The following is a 16,200-nucleotide window of genomic DNA, read 5'->3' as shown; positions in this document are numbered from 1 at the left end:
TAGGTCAAACTCCCTCCTGTTGATTTCAATCAGTCTCATCTGCTTATGCCGAGGTGGAACTGCATCGATGAACTCCTCAAGAGCCACCCAGTGAGTTTCGCTGGGGCAGAGACTCCCTGATTCAGCACAAAACAATTACAATTTAATAACCACTGCAGGGAGGATTGAGAAACTGTGGCTGCCTTGCTCAGCACCACACCATCCGACAGTGCCTTCACCGGGACGGGATTATGATGCAGACTGATACCGCTGCTTCAGTTGGGGCTGTGATGCAGCCTGGCTGGATGTTGCAAGATGACAGAAACACACACTTTAACTGAAAAAACATCACTTCTGGAAGCTTGGCTGAACTTGGAGTGTTACAACCCCTTTGTCACGTCAAGCTTTTGCGTGGATGCAGAGGAACTGGGAGACCTTGGACTACAGTGGTTTCCTGCAATGGGACACAGCCGCCTTGTGCAGGGCGTTGTGCTGGCAGTTGAGTGGCGCTCTCTGGATAAGGCTTTAGCTTTCTGCTCAGCCTTTACCCTCTCTTGTTTTCTTAGGGAGGCTGGCACCTTCCTGGGCTTCGCGACAGCTCCCTATCCCTTGTGTGGCTGGTGGAAGGGCAGAGCCGGCAGCAGGGGGGCCTGGCACCGGGTGGCATGCAGTCTTCCCTGCCAGCGCTCAGTGCCGGGGTCCCCCCGGGGTAGGGTCCCTCTCCCCGAGCCAGGCAGCGCGGCCGCCCATCGGCCGCTTTCAGATTGGCTGCGAGAGGCGGAGTGCTGGATTATTCATGAGCGCACCCCAGGGGGGGGGGCGGGACAGCTGCCGGCCTCCTGATTTGCATGCGAGGCCCCGCCCCGGGGCGGTACGTCCCCGACCCCCGCCCCCGGGAGCGGCTTCCAGGCGATGCCCCGCCCCGCCGCACCCCTCCCGGAGGTGCCCAGGGAGGGAGGCCGAGGCCGCTGCAACCGCGTTACGAGGGACCAGCGGGCGCGGAGCGAGTGAGGCCGGGGCGGCCCCGGCTCCAGGCCCCGCAGGTGAGCCCAGCTTGCTGGGACTCCGCGCGGGTGCGGGAACGGGGCCGGTGTGGCGGGAGAGGCTCCGAGGGGCGGGAGGGGAGTGGAGGAAGGGAAGGGGGGGTGGGGTTTACCCACGGAGGGTCCTCCCGGGGTGGGGGGTCCGGTCAGCGCTGCCCATGGCAGGACTGGCTGCGGCGGGCCGGGACTGCACTGACTGCCCGCCCCTCTGGGTTTGGCGGCGTCCCGCGGGCTTGCTCCCACAATCCCTCCAGTGGGGCTGGCAGGTGCTCGCCGGTGCCCCCGCCCCCGGCGGCCGTCCGCTTTACCGGCTGTCCGGGGCCCTGTGCGCTGCCCCATTCTGGCGAGCCCGGCTGCTGCTCCCGGTGCCTTGGGGCTGCCCGTACCTGGAGCTCCTGTGTCCCGGCGCATCCCGAGACACCGGCCTTGGCTCTCCTACAAAACTTCAGGCAGCAGCGTTGAGGGGTTGGGTTGGTTCAGGTCCGCTCGGGGTTTTGTTTGCGCGTCGGTTTCTGGCTCCCCAGGCGGCATGTGCCGTGTGTGTTGCAGCCGGGGGGCACGGCGGGCAGCTGCACATCCTGGGATTTTCTGGCGGAGGTCGCGGCTTTGGCCGCCTGCTCCATAACTTCCTGGTTTCGCGGGAGTGGGTCCTGGCCGGGGCTGCCTTGGGGGGCTGCTGGGAACGGTCTCGGGATGGAGGCTCCAGCGAGAGCCGCCGCAGATCGGGAACCGGCCCGGAGCAGTCCCTTGTCCCGCAGTGGGAGATGTCCCTGCCCGCAGCCCGGCCTTGCGGGTCTCCATCTGGTGTGGCTGGCTCGGGGCAGATGTGATCGGGAACTGCAGCGTCTCTTTGGGACGCTCCGGTAGCATTTTCCTTTCTTTTCCCTTCAGGTCGCTGCCCATATTGAATGTATCGTGTTGCTCTTTGCTTTTATTTCTCCCTAAAGCTGTCAGAGGTTGATGGGTGAGGGAGAAGGTTGCTTCTAGCAGCGAGCAGGTGAAACAAGAAGGTGGAACAAGTTGCTTAGCCCTTGTCTCAGGTTGCCCTGCAGCTGTGGCGTGGGAACAAGCTGGTTACTGAGATCTCTCTCCTGGAGGTGAGACTTAACCTTGGCGTTGGAGAAAGCTTTGTGTGCTTGTATTTAGTGTTGCTAACCGTGTGGAGCAGTTGAAGGAAGACTTCTTAGTCAGGGTGTCTGCAGTGTAGTGTCACAAATCTTTAGGCTTCTATGAGAACAGTGACAAGAGAGAAGGGTAACAAAAGTTGTCCATGGTGATGTTACTTGATGGGGAGTGCTGCCCTTTGTAGTCATCTGAGGGCACTGGCAGTCAACTGGAATATCTTGCTTTACCAAGTCCCAGGTGAAGCTATATGCCCAAAGCAGATGCCTGGTGATTTTTGCTTTGATTTGGGAAGCTGGCGCTTCTGGCAAGTGTAATGCAAAGTGGTGGTAGGTCCTGAGGCTTCTCCGTGCATCCTGGCACGTTTCTTGTAAAGACAGCCTGGCCCATGGATTTGTGCAAGTAGTGAGCAGTCCCTAATCCAGCTCAGGGTGTCTTGGAGCCACTTGAGGGGCTCTGTTTAGAGTATTGAAAAGGGAGAAGGGCTCTCAAACATCTTCATGGATGGTGCTGAGGAGCGTCTTTCATTTAGTTTTTAACAGATTGCATCTGCTGTAAGTAGTGACTGAAGGAAACTGTTCAGGAGTTAAACCAGTTGAGGCTCCTGTATCTTTTAGTGGCTTCTTGTGATAGGAATACAATTGTTACTGGGAACTGCTTGTGGAAGAGGTGAAAGTTTTTCCTGGCTGACATGGAGCCTTGAGAGATGTCAAAGATGTTTGTAAACATATATAATGCCTTTAGTACATGGCAATGAAAAGAAGTACTGCTGCTAGTAGCCTGATCTTCCTCTAAAACAGTTACCAAAGGAGGCACTGGTGGTAGCTGACAGTTTGATTTCTGCACGGAGATTCTATGGAAACTCCAATCCTCAACTAGAAGTTTCTTCTAATTATGTCTCTGTGTTGCTTTAAGAAGCAAATGCTTCTGTGGCCTACTCTGTGGACCCACTGTGGTGTGAAGTGCTGTTCCAGTGACCAGCTACTCTTCCATCTGAATCGTGCTTCTCAGGAGAAGCCCACAAAGAGCTCTGCCTGGTGTGCAGTCATAGCAATAATAGTGTTGTTCGGTGCAAAGAGGTTGCTCTGCCGTAGCCTTTTGAAACGCGGTGTTGTCATGCTCCCATGACGGGGAGAGCACAATGGGAGTCGTAATGACACACACAGGGTTTGCACAACTAGTGAAAAATCGTTGCAAGTGGGCGGTTCCTGGTATCTCCAGGCACGGCGCGGCGATCGAACCTGAACTTGCTTGATTGGTGGGATCGGCGCTTCATTATTTTCCAAGAGTTCTCAGGAGTCCATCTCTGATCTTTTATTTAATGCTTTCTGTGCTGTGGGAGGGCAGCCACCTGAAGGAGGTGTTGACACAGCCTGTTCAGTTGTTTGTTTAGCTGCGTCTCCAGGTTGGTGGAAATACATCTCTTTTTGTTTCTTTTGACTGGAGGATCTTTGGTTTGGTGCCTGGCTGCTCTGTGCAGGGTGCACCTGAACGCTCTCCTGGTCATAATGCTGTGAGTGCTGGGGACTAGCTGGTGATCAGCAGTTGTGTAAGGGATCAGCACTTGTGCATGGTCTCCTCAACCTATGAGATTAATGTATCAGAACACCTTGCTGATTAAGTTTTATCCTGGTAAAATCAGAGAACTGTTGAGGCTGGAAGAGACCTTTGAGATCGTCAAGTCACTTGCCGAGAGCTCACAACCCCACCACTACTGCTGAGCTACTACCATTAAACCATGTCCCTCTTAATCTTCCAAGCTTTCCACATGCTGCAGTGCTCCTTCCCTTGCTCTAGCTGTTCTGCTTGCCCTGTGCTTTCTTCTTGAGTGTCTGGCTTAATGGTGCACTACAGCTGAGCCTGGCTGTAGAGGTGAACTTCACGGTGACAACCCAGTTAAAGAATAGCCAACTCCAAGCTGAAGCTGTTCTTAAACTTGCAGCCTCACAGCACGTCATGTCTGGTGGCTCCTGCCATTGATAAACTTGATAAGGCTGGTATTTAAGTGATGCTTTGATCATTTTTGTTGTTGTGAGATTCCCTGGTGCTCAGGAATAGTTTTTTCCTGTGCAGTTGATCCAGCCTCTTGTTCCGTCACTGTTGACTGTTGGTAACAGGAACAAGGCAGGCTGCTGGCTGAGGGAGGAAACCCAGTTCAGACGAGGCCATGGTGGTGACTGTTTGTTATAGAAGCAGTAACTGCCTGCAGTTCAAACAAAGCTCGTTGATAAGGCCTCTTTTATTTTAGCAGGGTTGATAAAAGCATTATCAGATGCATAGGGAGAAGTTCTCCCTTTAAGGACCTGTAAGCAGGAAGGGATGATGAGGAAGGAATGAAAAGGAGACCTAAAGCAAGGCAAGCTTGAAGAGCTCTTGAGATACTTGTGGCACTTTGAAAAGAAAGCTTTTGGACCTAGTCCCAATGAAAACTTGCTCAAGTTGAGTAAAGGTTGCCTAGGAAGCAAACAGATGGTACCTTGCAACTCTTACATGAGCAAAATAAACTCATTATGGGTTTGTTTTTTTTTGTTGTGGGGTTAACCTGGGACCATACCCACACTTAATACTCTGTGTGTAGTAAAAACTTCTGACCTGGGCTTCCTCATCTTGTAAGACTGGATTAACTTGTGTGATTGGGACTTAGACTGTTGGTTCTTCTATACTCCTGTTTAGAAATTCCACTGTGATGGGAGCACATAAGAAAAATATTGTAACAAATTTCTACAGGGAGTGATTCCCCTCATCCCATACCTAGCTTGGTGGAGAAAGTCCAGAGTGTCTCAGCAAGCTGTGCATGGGCCTCAAGACATGTTGCTGTGTGCAAAAGCAGTGAAGACAAAGCAAACCGTGGAGCTCTGATGGGATTGCTGACACACAGCAGTAAGGAGCAATTAATGCTTCTCCTAAGAAGAAGTATTTGGCCTCCTTTGGAATATGGGACGTGGCATGTGTGCTTCCATACATCTCAGCACCTAGAATGGATGGAGCTGAGCAAGGAAACCAAATGAAGCCTGGTTTGGATGTTAACTGCTCCTCAGCCTGTGTTTGGAAACAGGATCATCCTGCAGCTCATGCTCTCACTGCATGTCTGTATAATTAGCGAAGAGCTTTTGTTTTGTGGCTGGATCTAATCAAGTAAGGTGAAAAAAAGGGTACCTTGTGATATTTAGCTAAGCACTCAGCTAACAAAGCAGCAGGTGCTCAGTGTACAGGGCACTCTGAACTCTGCTGTCTGGTGTCCATGTACTGAATAGGAGCAAGACTGGAATTGACTCAGCCTGGGCTATTGTTGCCTGTAAACAGCAGACCTCAGTGCGTCTTAGAAGAGAATGTTGCACATAGTTTCTGGTAGAAGGCTCATCTTTGAAAGCCTAAAGAATGGTTTCCCTGGAAAATGAGAACATTAGATACATGCAGACCTGGCATGGCTTCAGAGGCTACTGGAGAATTCCTCTCTGGCTACTGGTAGCCACAACTGTTACCATATGGTTGTGAATGCTGACTGGCAGATAACTGCAGAGCACTTGGGGTTGGGGTTTTATGTAAGACTCTGAAGGTGTGTGGGAGAGAAACTGGTTGGCTACTATGGAAATGTGCATCTGGAAGATAAGATCATACAGATTGTGGAACCTTTTCTTTTTCTGGAATTGGAAGAGACACTTGATTATTGTACTAAATATGTCTTTTCACTGACAAGAGCCCTGTAAGCTTGTCGTAGATAATTCTGTTTGGGCAACCTGTGCTGCAGTGGTTTCTGTTGCCTTCCCCTTTGCTCAAACTGCCATTTGCCTCTCACCTCCTCCCACGCTGTGACAGGCAGGGATTCTTTGGTCAGGTGCAAAACCCTGGCACAAGTTGATGAGAGATGGCTTTTGTAGCATGCCTTCCCTGATGGTGATGGACACATCAGCTTGCCAGGATGACATCTCTTCAAGTGAGTTACTGCCTGATTCTGAGCTACGAGGCTCCTCAGCCAGTTGAGCAAGTTGTTGTGGGCTGGAGTGTGAACGCTGGATCTCTTGCATAAGCAGGTTCATACAGCATGCTCCTGGATGCAATTAATGTTCCAGGGCAAAACTTTCTAGCAGGGTGTTAAATTTGAAGCTGTGTCTCAGATCAAGCCTGTTCCTTACTTCGCTCGTAGCAGTGGGTTTGTCTCTGCTGTCACAGCTGAGGAGATCTCTTTTCTAAGTGGGGAGGATAATTAGTAGAGTTCCTCTGTGGGTTTGCCTAGTTTAGCAGGTCCAGGATATTGATTGACAGTGGGAAAGGGTGGGTCTCTGGCACTTTCCTTTCCTTGTCTGGCTAAGGGCAAGCTGTGTGTTCTACATGGGTGTGATGTGCTCTCCTTGCATAGCACAGCAGCTTGTCACTGCTCTGGAACTTTTGCTAACTTAAATACAGCCTTGTGTGAATATGTCCTTCTTTCTGTCAGGAAGGTCTGGTGAAAGAGGACTTGTGATGTGAAATGTCACTTGAGGTACCTGATTCACTGTGGGAGGGTATACTTTCCAAGAAAACTATATTTGTATCCTTCCTTTCTTTTTTGGGGTGCCCTCTGTGTGTTTCTGTGCACATTCTTCACCCCTGTGTGTGCTGATGGCAGGACTCACACACAGAGATGCTTGTAGCTGCCTGCTCAGCACCACTTTTCTCTGTGTGGGGAGTGGAGATGCTAGAGATTCTGGGTGGAGAGTTAAGTGACTCAGGCTCTTGGTGCTGATGTGATCTGGTCCTCTGAACCAGGTCGGCACTGCAGTCCTCTTAGAGGGCTCTGGACAGTACTGTGTGGGTGGCTGAAGATCTCGGAGTGTGAACAGGAAAGCTGCAAGGGGAGCAATGCAACAGAGATGTACAAATTCTGGCTCAGGGGAGTTTCTAAAGGGTCTTCTCAAAAGATGGCTGTGGAGCATCCTGTTTGTAATAACATTTCCTTTTTTTTCCCCTTTTTTGGGGGTCCTTCACAGCTGGTAAGGCCTTGCTAGAAACCATTTGAGAAAACAAAACAAGCTCCTCAGGAATGGCTGGCTGATTGAAGTCATTAACCAAAGACCATCCTTATGTTTGCCAGCTGTGCTGCTCCCATCTACACAGGCAGAGAAAGCTCTCATCCCTCTGTCACCCTCAAGCCCCACAGTCTGAAGAAGGGCTCGAAGCTCTCTGTTCCCCTTGGCAGTCCCTTTGGCACTCCTAGCCCCACCTTTCCTTTACAGAATTAAGCAGGTTGGAAAGGACCTCAGAGATCATCAAGGCCAACCTATCACCCAACACCATCTAATCAACTAAACCATGGCACTAAGTGCCTCATCCAGTATCTTTTTAAACACCTCCACCACCTCCCTGGCAGCACATTCCAATGGGCAATCACTCTTCCTGAGAATTTCTTCCTAACATCCAGCCTAAACCTCCCCTGGTGCAGCTTGAGACTGTGTCCTCTTGTTCTGGTGCTGGTTGTCTGGGAGAAGAGACCAACTACCACCCGGCTACAACCACCCTTTAGGTAGTTGTAGATGGCAAGAAGGTCTCCCCTGAGCCTCCTCTTCTCCAGGCTAAGCAACCCCAGCTCCCTCAGCCTCTCCTCACAGGGCTGTGCTCCAAACCCCTCCCCAGCTTTGTTGCCCTTCTCTGGACACGTTTGAGCATCTCAACATCTTTCTTAAACTGAGAGGCCCCAGCCTTCTCCTGGCAGCTCCCTGCCGTGTGTGTTTGTACCTCTTCTGATGATGGGTTGCTGCAGACAAGAATATCTGTACCGATGCTTCATTGCCTCTCAGAAGTTCTGCCCCCCAGTGTGCATGTGTGCTGTGTACACAGCAGCTGGTGAATTGCTGGAATTTCCTGTCTGACAAATTACAATAAAATACTGACTGGGGTGTCCAGTAGCTGCTTCATGAACAGCCAAGCTGTCTGTACACTGGAAACTGGAGCTTATGAAGGATGGCCAGGGCAGGCAGGAGCACTTACGGGGAAGTAAGTTGTCAAATGTGATTCACACCTTGAATTGGCAGAGTTGGGTTTTTTTTTTTCACTTGCCACTTATCACCTCTGCAGAGGGGAGATGTGACAAAGACTCTCTTGAGCTGTACAGAACGCGAGGCTGTATCCTGGTTCCCCTGGTGTGATTGCTAGGTCACAAGTCTGGTCTAATTTGTCCTGCCTGGATCCTGCCGGTGCCGTGAGAGACACGGCAGTGAGATGGGCTGAAAGGCTTGGGCACTGAACTGCAGGTGCAAGACTTCCTGCCCCTGCCCCCACCTTGGGCAGGGAGTTAGGTTTGATGTTTTACAAAGGCAAGTTAATAATTAATGCGGCTGCCCCGCAGGCAGCGCAGCGCCCTTTCTGCCCTACCCATGGAGTGAGCTAAAATGGGTTTCTTGCCTCTTTTTAGCTCAGTAGCTGGGGGGGTTACCGGAGGTGAAAACCGATACTAGTCGATAATGCCTGTGAGCCTGGGAGTTAGCCTTTAGGTTGGGCTTGCCTGAATGTTTATGCAAATGCTGCAGTTTTGCTTGCCTCCGCTTCGGAGAAGGTCAGCCGAAGCGATCCCAAAGTGGCCGAGTGTAACAACGCCTAAAACCCTCCGGATTTTTCTGGGCTGCTTTGCCTCAGCAGTGCGAAAAGGTTGCTGTGGAAGTCCTGCCCCAGAGATGCTGCTGCTCCGTGGTGGTGTCGGGTTTTAGTTACTCGATAGCGATGTTGTCTTGTTCTGCCCTGGCTGATTTGTGTTACCTGCTAAAACCCAAATAAATAACCTACTTCTGCCTGCTGCTCTTCCCAGGCTGCTTTTGTTTATGTGCTTTGCTCTTTGTTTTGGGGGTTTTTTTTGACTCTTTTTCTCCCCTGTTGTTAGGATTTTTGGTGCCAAGATACTACAGCGAGGAAGATGAGAAGGTTCTTAAGACCCGGACATGATCCAGTGAGAGAGAGGCTCAAACGTGACCTTTTCCAGTTTAACAAGGTACAGAGTTTTCCTCAAACTTCAAAGCATGTGTGTGTGTGTGTGTGTGTGTGCAAGGCAGCATTATCCTGAGCCACTGCATGGTGTAAAGGGAAGCAAAACCTACGTGAGTGTGGGTGGAAAAGTTAAATTTAGGAGAGGTGGTTTGCTCCTTTTTGCTTTGTTTTCTCCTCAGTTCTGTCCTCTTTCCCCCCCCCCAGCAGTGTGCCTGACAGGTTTTCTTTGGGCTCAGGAGCATGTTCTCAGTCCTGCCTATTCCTTTTGTGAGAGGAAGGATATTGTCACGCTGTTGAGTGGCACTTGCTGAAAGAAGGGATCTGCTCAGCAGCTTTTACACACTCAGTGTTGTGTGGTTTGCCCTGCTGTGTGCTGGGGCTGCTTCTGTCACAGGTAGTCTCTGCAGCACTGCTATGAAAGTCAGCCTTATTCTAAAGGTACATGAGCAGCAGAAATGCACAGAGACCAACCTGCTTCTGCTACTGGAACTGATTATTCCTTGGGACCTCCAGGCAGTGCTGCACACTATGGTGTGAACATGCCCTTAAGCTCTAGCAGTCAGGCATGTGCAGCAGGGGTTAGCTTTTAGAGGAGAGCTGTGAGGACCTTGAGATTAGATCCATCTTCCAAAGACTTGCTAAGGTGTGTTTCTTTAAGCAGTACCTGTGCTGTGAGGATAGGCTGAGGGAGCTGGTTCAGCCTAGAGAAGACTCCAGGGGGACCTTATAGATCCTACAGGAAGGCTGGACAGTGACTTCTCCTAAGGGTGTCTTGCAATAGGACAAGAGGGAATGGTTTTAAGCTGAGGGAGAGTAGGTTTAGACTGGCTCTTAGGAAGAAGTTCTGCAATATGAGGGTGGTGTGACTCTGGAACAGGTAACCCAGGGAGGTTGTGGATGCCTCCTCCCTGGTGTGTTCAAGGCCAGGTTGGATGAGGCCTTGATCAGCCAAGTCTAGTCGAGAGGTGTCCCTGCTCGTGTGCATGTTGGGGGGGGTGGTGTTGGAGTAGATGATCTCTGAGGTCCCTTCCTAAGCCATTCTATGATGGTTCTGTGTAAGCCACAACCTGTGATAGAGATGAAACCAGAGTTTTTTCTCCCTGACTAGACTTTGGGGTTCTAAGTGTAGATCTGTTTCTAAATGTGCATTTAAAAGACTGTGGTGGAAATGTGGCAGCACCTAGGCAGCACGATGGCCATTAATAATGAATTGCTATTATCTTGGTCTGAATCTGGATCTAGGGTTTTTTTCCTTCCCTCTGAGGAGGAAACAGCCCTGGCTGTGTTACCTCCCCAGCATTCTGGGCATTTTTGTTTTGAGCCCTGGCCAGGAGCATAGTGCTTTCATCTTTGTAAAGGCCTGGTATTAATTCATTGCTGGGCTAATGGCCACTTACACCTTCACTGCCTATCAGAAATATATTTGTGGCTTTGGTATTTCCAAGGTTTAAATGGAATCTTGCTGAAAAGGAAAATGGATAAATGAAGTCAGCTTAGGAGATGACCTCCTTGATTCATTAAAATTCTGGGGTGGATCCATAAAGTGGAACTTTGAGATGAAAGGTTTAATGTAATTTGGGGCTGAAATGCACCATTCCCATCTAAACCTCCCTCCCTTTGGGGAGACAGAAGGAGCTCAAGAATGCTTCAGGCTTATTTTCTTCTTGCTGCCATGAGGAAATGCTAGTGCAGATGCAGTAAAAGTTCCAGTAAATAAAGACCAGGGCTGAGTTGCTTGCATTTGGCTGAATGCAATGCCAGCCTCAGAACAGGCATCCCAGGGATGGGTTAGAATTGCTCATAAGTGTATAAAATGGTATATACCTTGGGAAAAAAAACTCTGCTATTTCAGGGGTGTCTCTTCCTCAAATATGCCTTTCTCCTGTGAGAATGTTTGGCTAAACTTCACCTGCCAGAGACAGACTAATTTGGCTGATGCAAAACAGGGCTAAAAGAACAAGATTCTGCAGCTGAGGGAAACTTCCTGATGCATCAGGAGTTGACATCAGGATATTTGTCACTCCACTTGATTCAGTCCTGAAGGTAAATCCTGCAGCTTGTTTATAGGAAGTGTCCAAAGTAGTCACCTCCTTAATGGTATATTCTCATTAACAACTTGGTAATTAAAGGCCTTACAATATGCATTTGCACTTTTTAAGCCCCAGTAACTTGCTCTTTTCTAACAAGAATTGGAAAGGGAATTAACATTATGCCAGAGTCTTTTACATTGCATTTTGGTTTTGCATAAAGTTGTTTTGTTGTTGGTTTTTTCCCAAGTCTTCTGTGTCCTAGTCCAGTATTTCCAGAGATAATGGATCATTTGAAAGCCCCTACCCTTTGATATAATAAACACCTGCTCCTAGCTAGGTAGAATGAGAACATATTAATGTTTATAACTATCTGAGGGCTGGGGGTCAAGAGGCAGGGGCCAGGCTCTGCTCAGTTGCATGCTGTGATAGCACAAGGGGCAATGGATATAAACTCCAGCACAGGAGGTTCCACCTCAACATGAGGAGGAGCTTCTTCACTGTGAGGGTCACAGTGCACTGGAACAGGCTCCCCAGAGAGGTTGTAGAGTCTCCTTCTCTGGAGACTTTCAGGACCCATTTGGATGTATTCTTGTGTGACCTGTGCTAGATCCTATGGTCCTGCTCTGGCAGGGGGGTTGGACTCAATCTCCAGAGGTCCCCTTCCAACCCCTAACATCCTGTGAGCCTGTGATCTCAGTCTCCCTGTTGCCCCTTCCCTGGAGGTGTTCAAGGCCGGGTTGGATGACACTTCGAGCAACCTGGTCTAGTGGAAGGTGTGCCTGCCCGTGGCAGGGGTGTTGGAACTAGATGATCTTTAAGGTCTCTTCCAACCCAAACCATTCTATGATTCTATGGTCTGGGGAAGTCAGACTTTAATTCTGACCTGTTGAAGGCTGTGGCTTCAGGGAGCCAAGAAACACAGTCCTTTGTGTGCCAAAGCTGTCCTTGTCTCCTGCTAGTAAAGCAAGCACAGTAGTGCTGGCAAGCAAGTTTTTAAACACTTGTTGTTTGAGGTCTTTGGAACACTTCTGGATAAGAACCTACTTGGGAATTATTTTGTGGCACTGTAAAGTTGCTGATCAGAGAAGCTGCCCTGGTGTGCTTGCATCCCTGCAGTGTGTGATGCTGGTGGGGACTAAGTGGAAGGTCTCTACATCAAGTGCTGGGGATTCCTGCCTTCGTTTTATTGTTTGCATTGGAGCTGAGTATGAGTGGATGCTGCCACACAAGTTTAGTGTCAATAGAGTGGAATATCTTTGGCCATGCTGACCTAGTAAAGGACTTCAATTTCTTGTTAATTGGTGGTGGTGGCTTTTTTTGGTTTGCTTCAGTCCCTCAAGTGTAAATAGGTTGTGATGTTTTTACTGCTTCCCTCTTACATTTCTCTTCCAGGTCAGAGGTGGTCCAGATGGTTTTAATGGACTGATTGACCACTGGACTGGCTCTTCAAACTGCCCTCAGATTTGTTTGTTTCAAAATCCACCTTCCTGAATTCTGCCAGTCACTCAGCTCTGCCTATCTGTTTTTCTGTATGAGTAAGAACTTCCCATACTTGTGTGTACCTGTTGCAAGAATCTGTTTTTAGTTCAGTGGATAGGATGAAGGATAAGGTATGTGGACTTGGCAGTCTGCTTCTTGAAGTTTATCCTGCTTTTGGAAGTAGTATTTGGATGCCTTTGGCTCAGCCCAAGCCCTGCAGAACAGACATGTCCAGGCTGGCATTGTCAGACGAGATGATGGGTAACACACAGGTGAACCAGCCTGTCTTACAGCTGGATGTTACCAGACTGGGAACATTGCATTTAATTTATGGCTTTGTGTTTTTTCTCCCTCTTTTCAGTCTTCCTAACCCTTTGCTACTGGCTGTGATGGATAACTTCCCTTCCATCTGAACTAGTGTCTATGCAAAGTAGATTTAACACCTACAGGCCTCATTGTTCCTTCCAAAGACACGTTAACAAAGGTATAGGGTTTGTATTGCCTGTGGTTGGGTTTGTCTCTGCTTTGTCATAAAACAATCTGAGAGGAGCAGTGGAGAGGCATGAAAGGAGGAAGGCAGCACCGAGTTTGATCAGCACAGCTTTAGTGTGGGCTGGGAACAACTGTTGAGTTTGGCTGCATTTTTCCTGCAGTAAACACGACTGACATGAAGCATTTCTGTTCCTTGATGCTGCTGACACCCAGCTCACTGCTACTGAGTCTGAGGAGAAGGAAACCCAAAGCTCCTACCTCTCTTCAAAGGAACAAAGGCTCTTTTGAGAAAGAGGGCACGTTGTGGGCACTCTTAGTTTCTTATTTCAGCCTAGCTGAAAGGCTCCATTGTAACCTCTCCTGCCTTCTGCCCCCCTCGCTCCCCCTTGCTGGGTTTACCTGCTGAGCAGGTGAAAGGATGGGCTGATGAAAGCTGCTCCAGAGAGGGGAGGAAAGGAAGCCTGCTGAAAAGCTGACTTGATGTCATCTAACACCAGGGTGTGAAGAAGCACAGGCAAAAGATCTGAGTAATCAGTACAATGAATGTGAATGCCTGGCCCCGGTGGCTTCAACTACAACCCAAAAGCCACCCTGAAGCCTTTCCTGCTCAGCTGTGGAAACAAATGAGTGACTTAGGCTGGAGTTACCTTCGTGATGTGTTGTGGGCATCCTGGCTGAAGAATCCAGAGCTGTCAGAAACCAGTGGCAGATTTACTCCATAAGCAATAACACACTGTGATTGTTACTGGTAACTCTCTTCTTGTGCTTCTACATGTGGTACTGTTTTCTGCAGGGGCCTTCTGTTACTAACAGCTTCCTCCTGGATGGGAGAGCTGCTGGAGCTTTTGTAAAGTTTGAATGTGGGATGTGGGGGTTACTTCCCACCTTCCACTGAAGGAAAACCTGGAGGGGAAAAAAAATTGCCCTCCTATTATCATGATTCCTGAATGGTGCACAGTCAGTTATCAGTTCATAGCTCTCATACTTGAAAATTAAAGCTTTTATTGACTTGGCTAATGTGTTTACAAATTAACACATCAAAGCTAAGATATAATTAGGCAAATATTAAAGCCAGCATTGACAGCTTCCTACCAGGCAGTGCAGGATGGTGTAAGTCATGGGTTTCTCTTACAAGAATTAGGCTGAAACTTTTTGTCTTTCCTGCTGGAAGAAATTTGGAATAAATAGAGTTTCTAATTGATGTTTTAATTGGAAACAGCACCAAGGTGTGCTTGAGGACGTGACAGTGCAGTGACTGTCAACAGGCTGAAACTACAACTAACAATGGAATCTCTTCTGTTCTCTTCTGTTCCCTTCTACTGTCTCCCTAAAAAGTTTCTCAAGCTTCTCACTGTGTTTTGGAGGACAGTGGAATGGTGTCTGTTTGCCATTCTACACCTGGTTCAATTAAATGTCTGATTTGTCATTAGATAAAATCATAGAATCATAGAATCAATAAGGTTGGAAGAGACCTCGAAGATTATCAAGTCCAACCTGTCACCCAACACCTCATGACTGCTAAACCATGGCACCAAGTGCCACATCCAAACCCCTCTTGTTCCCAGAATTGTGTGGCTGTGGCTTCATACTTTGACAACTTGGAAGCTTTTGTCTTAGCTCAATAGCTGTCATGGTACAAAGAAATTCCTCTTATGCCTGTGCTGGATTAGGAAGCTGCCCTGCTCCAATTCTGAGTCTCCTCCAGGAAGTTTTAGATTTGTAGCTAAGCAAAGGTTGGTTAGCAACAGTTTGAAGAGTGACAGGAAAAAGCTGACTTCTCCAAAGTTGTTTTTAATACCACAAAGCCAAGACTTAAATTACCTTCTTAGAATAGAAGCAAGCAAGGCTGGAGATGAAGTTATCATAAAGGGAAATAAACTCAGTGGTCTCAGAGCCAGCAGTGCTAATCTTGGTTTTAATGCATGTGAAAGGTTAAAAAGTAGAAGCTTCTCCTTTGCCCAGCCTTAGGAGTTGACAAGTGAACTGCTCCAAGGTTTCCAGTTTATAATCTTCCACAATAGCTCATCTTCCCCTGACAGGACCTCAGACTGGGGTAACTGGTGAGTTAGAGGAAGGAAGCCTGTTTTTACAGTTTGTGAATTGGGATCAAACGACCCAAACCGAAGCAATCTGGCGGCGGATGGAGGCAGACATCCCCGCCTGTGCCTGTGTCTTTGAGCAGGAACTGTAAAAGGGGCATTAAACTCCTTTGTAGCAGCTGGGAGGACCTCAGGCGAATGGCATGACCACAGAACTGAAACTGGCTTTATGTGATTCCCCTGCAAGGGATTAAGTTGGGAAATCACTGTGTGGGAAATCACTATGCAGGAAATAAAGTCCAGGTGTTACTTGTAGGCTGAGTAAACGCTAAAGCCAAGTGATGTGGTAGCTCTGTCTCAAAAAGATGATGGAAATATCAGGATGGGAGTGAGGTACAAGTGCTGACTCCTGTAGATGGAGTGTCCTCTGCTTATTCTATTATGTGAGTGGTCCTGAGGCTGTTTTATAACAGCTTGCCTTAAAAGAATGTATATTCCAGAAGCTGGGACTATAAGGGTTTTCCAGGAAGTGGCCTTATGAGTCTTTGGGCACACAGATCTCTCTGTACATGGGTCTATGTTGTTGAACACTCAGGCATACTTGTTCTGTGTGAAGGATGATGATAGCTGTACATTAGCACTTCTGAAAACTCCGGTGAGCTATTTGCCCAGCAGCTTGGCAGCATCCTGTAAGGAAGGCAGAACACTAGACCAGTCTAAATGCATTGGTTGTGCTAAGTGTGGTGTGTGCAGCATGCTCCTCATCTTCCTCATCTAGTTAAAGATGTCCCTGCTCACCTGCAGGGGGGGTTGGACAAGATGACCTTTGAGGGTCTCTTCCAACCTGGTGCATTCCGTGATTTGTCTTGGTGCAGTGTAAATTGCACTTCAGGGAAGCCACTAAGGCCAAGCAACATACTGCTGCTCCCCATGACAGTCACTGACATCTTTTCATTGGTAAATGGCTTTGAATTAGTCTGAGGTGGCTGAGCTGGCTCCTGCTCTCATGTAATTCCAGCCTTCTGTGCTACCTCTGGAAATTGGATCTCGGTTATGTTAGCT

At 48.7% G+C, this 16,200-nt stretch overlaps 1 protein-coding gene across 6 annotated transcripts in view; it reads left to right on the top strand.

The window, feature by feature from the left end:
* The first annotated feature begins 900 nt into the window (after positions 1-900).
* The window catches only part of LLGL2 (LLGL scribble cell polarity complex component 2), a 40,574-nt gene continuing 25,274 nt past the window's right edge, over positions 901-16,200 (top strand). Inside the window, exons 1-3 of one of the 6 annotated variants that reach the window (XM_068151543.1) lie at positions 902-1,022; positions 1,970-2,119; positions 8,995-9,102. In XM_068151543.1, the coding sequence (XP_068007644.1) occupies positions 9,028-9,102 (75 nt within the window). In that variant the 5' untranslated portion in view covers positions 902-1,022; positions 1,970-2,119; positions 8,995-9,027. Of the gene's footprint in view, positions 1,023-1,969; positions 2,120-8,673; positions 8,766-8,994; positions 9,103-16,200 lie in introns of those variants that run through there. The other 5 variants (XM_068151545.1, XM_068151542.1, XM_068151547.1 and 2 more) reach the window with 5 other exon arrangements.

Source organism: Melanerpes formicivorus, unplaced genomic scaffold (genome assembly GCF_026170545.1).
Source record: "Melanerpes formicivorus ecotype bairdi unplaced genomic scaffold, bMelFor1.0.p_v2 SCAF_21, whole genome shotgun sequence".
NCBI lineage: Eukaryota > Metazoa > Chordata > Aves > Piciformes > Picidae > Melanerpes > Melanerpes formicivorus.
The sequence above is the reverse complement of the archived record's forward strand: the minus strand, read 5'-3'. Positions and strand labels throughout refer to the sequence as shown.